The sequence below is a fragment of the Chenopodium album genome, chromosome 4 (genome assembly GCF_948465745.1).
Source record: "Chenopodium album chromosome 4, dcCheAlbu1.1, whole genome shotgun sequence".
NCBI classification, from domain to species: Eukaryota; Viridiplantae; Streptophyta; class Magnoliopsida; order Caryophyllales; family Amaranthaceae; genus Chenopodium; species Chenopodium album.
In genome coordinates, this window is record NC_137837.1 from 25,497,787 (window position 1) to 25,507,393 (window position 9,607).

Here is a 9,607-nt window from a genome sequence, read left to right on the forward strand (position 1 = left end):
TTAGGTTGGATTTGTACCATCATCCCCGAACCCTTATTTGGTTCTAGACCTTATGGAGTTGACGATCTCTTGGATCGTTAAGGGGTGTAACCTTCACCTCGTGAACGGTTTACAAGTTCCTTAAAAACTTGTTGGCGACTCTTTTGCTCTATCTTCTTCCCTTTTGGACGCCACCGTACTTTAGTGTATGATCACAGTGGGGTTCAAGCTAGTGGGATTTTAAAGCTTGAAATTATTCCCTACAGCAAGCGTAATAAAAGAAACAGGTCAAGTAAAAAAGAACAGAGGAAGTAAGTGTTACCTTTCTTTTTGGCAAAAAGCTAGTACATTTTAATATTATATCTTTCTATTTTCATGATCCCCATGACCCCACCCAACTCCACTCCTACTTTTTTTTTTTTAATACTTGTATTATTTTTTTCCCGTCACATTCTTTACTTTTCTATAAACTACTAACCCCACTATCTTTCTATTATAATTTTTTTAAGGAAAAATTAGAAATAATAATCCCAACTTTCATCAATTTTGGTAGAATAATCCCAACTTTGAATTATATTGGAATAATCCGAACTTTAGGGGGTCTTATTTTTCTTCAATCCCTAGCCGGACAACAAAAGTTAATGACCTATTATATCAGTTCACTTGACATGTGTCAAACCCTGATTGGTCCAAAAAAAAAAACAAATAATTTGAAAACCTAGCCGACCTTCCCTCCCTCACTGTGCCCTTCCCCTTCCCCCACCATCATAGCCAGACCGCCACCTCTCCCCTCGTCGGACTGCCGCTTATCCCCACCCCTAGCGTCGTCGTATTCCCCCTCCCCGAAACCCCTTCCTATTCCCCCACGCAACCACCGAAAGCCAAAGTTCCCAGCCACCGAAATCCCAAAACCCAGCCACCGAAACCCCAAAATCGCAGCCACCGATTCCTCAAATCGCAAATTTGAGGGAGTTTCACAAAATCAGGGGTGGGTTAGGTGTTTTCGGGATTAGGGGAGGGGTTTCAGGTGAGTTTCGTGACCGGTTTGCCGGCAGTGTTCGTGGCTGCGAGAATTGAGAGGAGAGAGAAAATGAAAAAGGGTTATTTTTGGCCGAATTTCGTGGTTGGGACTAGATTTCGTGCGTGGTGGCCGGATTACGTGGCTAGTAGCTGACTTTCGCTGCTGGTGGTCAGGTTTCTTGGCTGGCCGGATTACTTGGATGGTGGGCGGCGTCCGTGATTGGTGGTCTGCTTCAAGGGTCTTTTGATTTATTTTTTTTATTTTTTATTAAATTTTTTTAACCAATTAATTTGCAACACGTGTTACTTTAACCAATAATTTTTTTTTAACTCATTCAACCGGTAACGGGTAATTGGGATTGAAGAAAAAGAACAACCCCTAAAATTCGGATTATTCTAGAATAATCTAAAGTTGAGATTATTCTAGCAAAATTGATAAAAGTTGGGATTATTATTTCTAATTTTTCCTTTTTTTTAATACTCCAACTAATTAGTGTCAATTAAATATCTCTAAACTATGTACCGGTCAAAGTGTAACACTTATTAATGAACTAAAATTATGCCCTGTTCACTTCACCTCAAAAAAATAATATTAAGTAAAAATTATTTCAATTCAGTAAAATAAGCTCAGTTCAGCAAAAATAATTTCAGTTCAGTAAAAATAAGTTCAGTCCAGAAAAAATAGTTTCACTTCAGTAAAAATCAGTAATTTCAAAGAAGAAATATAACATGGAATCAGTAAAAATAATTTCATTTCAACAAAAATAATTTCAATTCAGTAAAATTAATTCAAATTCAGTAAAAATTATTGAAGTTCAGCAAAAAATAATTTGTATTCAGTAAAAATAATTTCAGTTCAGCAAAAATAAGGTGAAGTGAACGGGGCCTTATTTTACTGAACTGAACTTATTTTTGTTGAACTGAATTATTTTTATTACTACTCCCGTTACATATTATTTGCAACGATTAGACATTTTTTCTCTCTACTTTATGTCAAATCGTTGCAAATAATATGTAACGGAGGTAGTATTTATTTTTGTAAGGTAAAGTGAATAGGGTCTAATATTATATTTTATTTGGGTTCCCCCCCCCCCCTATTTTTAGCTTCTTATATGTAGCCCTTTATATTGTGTATAACATTTTCCAATATAGATATGTATAGAATTTTTCAATATTAAATATATACTCCCTCCGTATTTTTATTTCTTGTTCTACTTTCCTTGTAGCTGTATTTTATTACTTACTTTATTTTCTTTTTTGAAAAATTTAACAGTATTTACTATTTCCCTCCTCGTTAAGGGTTTGTTCTCATTGACTGAAATGAGCTGAATTGAACTTATGAGAACTGAATTGAACTAATAAGAACTGAATTGAACTAAAATGAATATTTTATGAGAGAAGGAAATTAGGAGCTGAAATGAACTGACTTGAACTGAGCTTATTAGAGCTGAACTGAACTGAACTGAACTGATGAACTGAAAATAATCTGATAAGAACAGGGCCTAAGTCTCCTCATATCATATTTTAATATTTTTCTTATTTTCTCTCATCTCCACTTATACTTAATTACTCACTTTTGGTTTTTCATTTTTTATTCAACCAACCTCACTTTCATCATAGGAAAAATGCTATACATAACCCTTATGGCTAAATATAAATTTTATAAAGTTGGGAAATTATAAAAATATAAACACTAATTACACATTTATGCTTATTTTTGTCATAAATTTCTAATTTTTAACAATTTTCAAGAGTTTATTAAATGCTTATATATAGCTTTTAGAGTTACATATAGTATTACCCTTCATCATAAAATAATACAGACCAAATAATAGTTTAATACAAAATTATAATCACAAAAGTTAATTAAAATCGCAACTCAATACAATATTTGGACCGCGAAATAGTTTATTTTGAAACGAATGAAACACTCATGATAATCTAAAAACGACATTGATCTCAACAATTCTATACTCCGTAGTATTATTGTTTTTTATTCATTCATTTTTCATTAACTTAATCCTTTTCAAGGTATGCACGTTTGAAACTTTGAAGTACTTAAATAATCCAAATGACTAAAGTACCAAACCAAAACTTACACCAGTAAGTGACTAGGTCAATCTTATCCAAAACCAAAAACGTCAAGTGTAAGTATAAGTGGATGAATGTGTGTAAGTGGAGGCCACGCGTCAAATGCCTAGAATGACACGTAGGAGCTAGGAAAGAGAATCCAAATCTATTACGGTAGTACGCTTTGATTATCATAATGAGACTTTTGTAGAGTGAGAAATGGATAATAAACCGACAAATATTGGAGGCTAAAAGCCGGCGCTTTGATGTTGACACTTATGTCGTCATTTTCACCATAGTTTTAGGCGTCGATTTCTTAGAGGAAGCTATTGCCGACATTTAAAGCGTTTATAAAAAAAACGTATTGGTCAACCTTGCCGTGCTACTACCTGTAACTTTGGATGTTAATTGGAATTCTTTTATGTGACGGCCTTTTTGCACATTTTTAGCCCACGACATTACGTTTCATACATTAGTACGTTAGACGACTGCTTATAGGGACGGATCTAGGAAAAATATTTAACGGGATCAAAATACATTTGAAAAATTTTAGTGAATTTAAATGGAGAATTTTTAAGAAAGAAAAACTCAATTTTTAGACAAGCACTTAATTATAAAAACTTAATTTTACAGGAAAAAAACTTCTTTGTAAATGTTCAAGTGGGGTCAAAGGACCCCACTTACTTATACTTGCATCCACCTCTAACTGCTTAGTGCTTACCTCTACATTTAGGCCCTAGTTGGCACTACCATTTTAGGTAGCGTTAGCATTTAAACCACTAGTAGGAAAAAATTATGGGGCCGTTTGGTTCACACGGGGTAATTGGAATAAAATGAACAAAGGAAAAAAAAAAAAGGAATTCAATGGAAAAACCCCAAAAGTGTTATGTTGTTTGTTTTGAATAACAAAGGGAAACAAGCTACCACTTCCACCACCTTACAAGACATATTATCTACCTTCTCCAACCACCATAACACTCAACGCCCCTGCCCCACCACTCACCGCCCATCGCCGGAGCTCCCCCGTCCCTTGCCGGAGATCCCTTCCCCCGAAAAACTTCCCTACACCCGCAAAAACCCTAAAAACTCACCCCTTTCCCCCGTAAAACAGCCAGCCGACCCTCGAGGGTGGGAGGAGGGTCCGCCGCTTATTTTACGAGGAAAGGGGTGAGTTTTTAGGGTTTTTGTGAGAGTGGGGGAGTTTTTTGGGGGGAAGGGATCTCCGGCGAGGGACGATGGAGGGCGGCGATGGTGGCTGGGTGGTGGAGATAGGGTACGATAGTGGTGGCTGGTTTGGATATGATGGTGTTGTGGTGGCTAAGGAAAGGGAATGGAAAAATCTAGGGGGATAGGGAATGAAGTTGGAAGAATTTAAGGTAATGGAGAGGGTAAAGTTAATGGAAAAAAAATGTCAAACAAACAACAACAAAGGGAATCAGGCAGTTGATTCCCATTACCTTGATGAATACCTCCAACCAAACGGACCTTAATTATGTTTGGTAAGGTAACAATTCATGTATTGGTTAGTGGTAGAGGTAGCTGTTTAGGGTAAAAATAACCCCAATATGTGGACAAATCCAATAGCGACACGTGACCCAGCCAAAGGGCGACACGTTTTCCTATGGGAATTGAAGATGACACGTGTAAAAGGCCTACAAAGAGCACCTGAAAAAGAGAGTAAAGGGTTGTCTTACATCAGGAAGCCCAAACCCCGAGAAAGTCGCAAAACAATGCTCCTTTCTGGACACGTATCAACACGTGATTGCGTCGCCAATCAGAACACCTAATTTTAGTGTAATAACCCTAAAGGGGAACAATTCTCCATCCCTATAATACCCCAATCATTTATGATGGGAGGGGTGGATTGTGATATAACATTGAATAGAGCATTAAAAGACCTGCGCTCTAACTTCTCTCTACTTTCTTTCTCTAGCCTTTCTGTTTTTAGGTTACTAACTTGACCGTCATTTTGCAGGTGCCCGAGCCGTCTGTACAAAGAACGCGACCAATATCCCTAGGGAGATCACAAAAATACCCAAAATAGTAGCGTTTATTTTTTTGTCAAACGTTAATAATATTACCATTTAAAAGGTAGCGGGTATCTTTTGACAAATTTTGTTTACTTTTTAAATATTATGCATGTATTTTTACTTTATCTTAACATTTCAACATTTATATTTGTCAAACACTCATACTATTAACTGTTACCTTGATAGTTAACCTCTACCCACCACTAATTTACAGCTACTCGCTGCTCTAACATCTACCTTTTACTCGACCGCTTAAAGCTATCCGCTACCGCAAGTACGATACCTAAATCTTTGAAAATCAACTTTACAATAAAATCATTTGAGTTGGTTAATTAAGTGTTTGTTTGGTTCAACATGTAAATTTTTCACATGAAATTATATGAAATTATATACCACGTTTTTTCCCTTGTTGCATAAAAATTATGCAAAAGTGTTTGATTGACTTATGCACTGTAGGAATTCACTCATGTAGGGGGCTTGGTGAGTTATTTCCAATTCTATGTGGGAATTAAGATTCCCCTTGGAAATTTCATTTCCTAGGAAATTTCTAACCAACCCCAATATACTTTAGCTATTGCTTAGGAATTTCCATTTCCAAGGAAATTATCTTCCAACCAAACAAGCACCAAGTATATGGTGTACAATTGCTTTAGGTTATCTCGGATTTTAGGTATGTTAGTTTGAGACAATATATAATTAGGTCGGATCGGTTATCGAGTTCAGACTTGAGTCAAGTTTGAGTTAGGTCATTTCGGATCAGAATTTATAGACAAACTCATTTTGGTATGAGAATTTGGGTCAAGCTTACATCCATTACACTTACACATTACAAAATAAAAGATATAAAAGTTCAGGTCGGTTTTGGTTGAAGTTATTTTCAAATCTAGTATGTTTGGGTTAAATCCATGTCAAGTTAGATTATTTTGCATTTGGGGTAACTATGAATTGGGTAAATTCAGGTTTGATCACTTCAGGTATTGAGTCAAAAAGCAGGTTGACTCCACTTCGGATTGGGTTGGGTAATTGTAGCTTTTGGATATGGTTCAAGTCATTGTATTGGGTCTAGATCGGATCTCAAATCAGTTATTTCGGGCCGGATGATTGGGTATAACCGTATAGGTCAGCTTTGCCAAGTCTACTCTGTATTATTTTATTCAACTTTTGTAAAACTCAATCTTTGTTATGGCACCTTATCAAATTTTCATATATGTACATTTTTTCGCCATCCTTTAACTCAATTCACCTTTTTCTTGAACTTACCTGCATTCTTGTCTATTTCATCTGCACGCTTTCTCTCTTAAACTTTAATTTTATGTTCTAACAATAAATTTTAGAGCCAAAAAAAAAAAAAAGTATTATGTACTTCGGTTCTAATATTGCAACAAGAATGAAATTACGCATTCCAAATCACATTTTTTACGCTAAATATCTATAATTGTGTAAGAGTAAAAATTACAAAAGTTGATATATATTATGAAACTATTTTATGAGACAAATCCAACAAGATCCCACATGATTATATTTTGCTTAGTGTATAAATCATACGGAGTACTCCGTATTATATGGACAAACAAGAGTGATGAATAGTGTAAAAAATCCATTGTTACAATGTTAATAGAATGGAAGAAGTAGTAGATTGTAAGTCAATACCATAACAGTATAACACCCCTCAATCTCCATTTGTTATCGCATTTAAAATTTATTTAAAAGACAAAAATTTAAAGTAGCTAGGTTGAAATCATAAAGACATAGGGAGTACATAAGCGAGTCTAAAAATCAATTTCCAAATTGGTCTATTAGCCCATATAAGTCAAAGGCATAGATACATAAATCTAGTACTTGTATAATGTTAGTTGAATGACTTGAATCATCACTAAACATTCTCCAGGAAACATGATTAATTATATTTATACACATCCAAGTGGATGTAGCTTTAGTGCCATTTTTTTGCTCACGACTCCTCTTTTTTTCCTATACCTTTTCCTCATACTTGGTTTTCATGTTTGAAAAACCGTTAGTGTACGGGATAATACCGGCAGCAGTGTTAATTGGCCGAAAGTAAAGTCTTTCATATTACTATTTAGTAGAACCCGAACGTCCTTAGTGGCTCTCCACTCGGCCACGTGGAGAGCTGCTCCCGGCCACGTAGGCACCTGCTACGTATAAGGTCGGTTCGCCACCTAACATCATAAGGTGGCACCAGCTTGGTTCTTCCCCTATATATACCCAGGCACATTCTCATATCAAGGTACAATATTTCTCTCCCTCTAAACACTTTCTCTCTCTAAACACCCTCTTTATCTTCATTCTTTCTTCCCCAGATTCCTGACTTTAGCATTGGAGCGGTTATTCCCGGATAACCCCCCGGGCTAGTTAATCGGCGTTGACTGTGCAGGTATTGAATTGGACGGTAAATCTTTACCAACCCCGAAGGCATAACGGTATCGGAATTATGCAGGAACAATTGGCGCTAGAAGGAGGGGATAGTAATAACTTCTATCGTCCAAAAACACCTCCAACAGTCATGGAAGGAAACAATGAAACCACACCAATACCAGAAACTGAAAATCGGAATGTTGATAACGGCGTCCTGAACACTAACACCAACAACACTGTAAAACTTATGCCAGAAATAATAGTGGAAGACGAGACCCACCGGAAAGAATTCGGGCGTCAACCCCAAATCCTTTGAGAGAGTTTACTCTAGAAGAGCTAGAGATAACAGCCAAGGTTATGCGGACAATGTCCCGAAAAAGAAAAGAGGTCGAGATTGCGGCCACCAAGGAACCCCGAAATAGACCTACAACCCCTGTGGTCATCAACCTCGAGGATCAGTTCAATGAAGCTGGGACGCAGCCTAACCTACGACCACTGCCCCAGGAGATGGTAGTGCCAGCAGAGCATTAGGGGACACGAACGGCGTTAGGAGGAGAATCAGAGTCCGACCGGCATGAGGCTAGTAGCGGGCCGTCAAGGCGTATAGCCCGAGCTGTAGTCTGGCCAAGGACATCACCCTTTACACAAGTGGTCCTTGATCAACAAATGGAAAAAATAAAAATGTCGTCATGCACGTATGACGGCAAGGGTGACCCAAAAAGGTATATAGCGGCATTTGAGAGCCACATGTTGCTGTATACCGATACCGACGCTGTGTGGTGCAAGGTCTTTCCCACGACGCTGGTAGGAGCAGCCTCGGATTGGTTCACTAACTTGGGGCCCGGGTCTATCGATTGCTTTGATACATTAGTTGAATTATTTACGGGCCAATATATAAGCAACAGTGCGAGGCAGAGAACATCAGGAGAGCTTATGTCCATCCGACAAAGGAAGGACGAATCGCTGAGAGATTTCGTTAGGCGATTCAATAACGAAGCTAACACCATACCTAAATTGCAGCAAGAAATAGTCGTTATGGCCTTAATGAATGGTTTGGCTGATAGTGATTTCAAGAAATACATGGCGCGGAAGTCCTTCCCCAATCTCGGTGCGGCATTCAACAAAGCTCATGAGTACATTAAGAGTGAAGAGCTTCTAAAAGCGAGCAACCAAGTAACATCAGCAGAACCGTCTCGGCGGCAGAACGCTTACGCATCGCCCGAAACCATCGGTGGGATCAGTAGGCAAAATCAACAAAAAGCAAATAGGCCTGCTAGAGGCCTAGGCCGATATAGTAATTACACCCTGTTGAATACGCCCAGGGCCGCTATCTACTCGATAAATCAGCACAAGGAGGACTGGAGTCGAACGACACCAATGATAACGAAGGGCCGGGATATGAAAAAATACTGCATGTTTCACAAAGACGTTGGCCATTATACAGAGGAGTGTATCCAACTGAAAGAAAACATAGAGGATCTCATCAGAAGGGGACATCTATCTCAATACCGGTCTCAAGCAAGTACAAGCCGACAGCCGATGCGACAGACAGAGTATCGAAAATAAGGAGAGCCGTCAGTACAAGATGACACACACCGGCAGGGTAACAACGAGGTTTATCGGCAAGGTTATGCGCCCCCTGGACGAAAAAATACCATTGAGGTAATTACTGGAGGGCCTGTGCATGGAGGATCTGTTAGCGGTACCAAGAAAAGCCAATCGGAATATAAACACATAGTAAATGCACTGGGGGTAGATGAACGGCCCCGTTTAATCGGTATTCCTTCCGTATCCTTTTCTGAAGCTGATGCCAAGGGTACCGTTTTTTCCCACGATGATCCATTGGTTTTGATATTGTCAATTAATGGGTGTGACATCAAGCGCGCATTAATAGATGGGGGTAGCTCGGCGAATATTTTGTTCGCCAGAGTGTTTGATGCAATGATGATAGGCCGAAAATATTTAACACCGGTGTCATATCCTGTTATCGGTTTTAATGGTTCTACCGTGAGACCCGAAGGTAGCATAATCCTACAGGTTAGAATCGGAGAAGGGCCCAGAGATTGAGATGTGATGACCGAATTTTTAATTGTTGATGTACCGTCAGCGTACAACGCCATTGTCGGTAGACC

At 38.3% G+C, this 9,607-nt stretch overlaps 1 protein-coding gene across 1 annotated transcript; it reads left to right on the forward strand.

Moving 5' to 3' along the window:
- Positions 1 to 8,156: 8,156 nt before the first annotated feature.
- On the forward strand, positions 8,157 to 9,041 carry LOC145627809 (uncharacterized). Its single transcript, XM_081680155.1, has one exon. The coding sequence runs from the start codon at positions 8,157 to 8,159 to the stop codon at positions 9,039 to 9,041; it is 885 nt and encodes a 294-aa protein (XP_081536281.1).
- Positions 9,042 to 9,607: the final 566 nt, after the last annotated feature.

What these genes read in the sequence shown, in the direction of transcription:
- LOC145627809 (XM_081680155.1), top strand. Translation starts at nt 8,157, where the DNA reads ATGTCGTCATGCACGTATGACGGCAAGGGTGACCCAAAAAGGTATATA.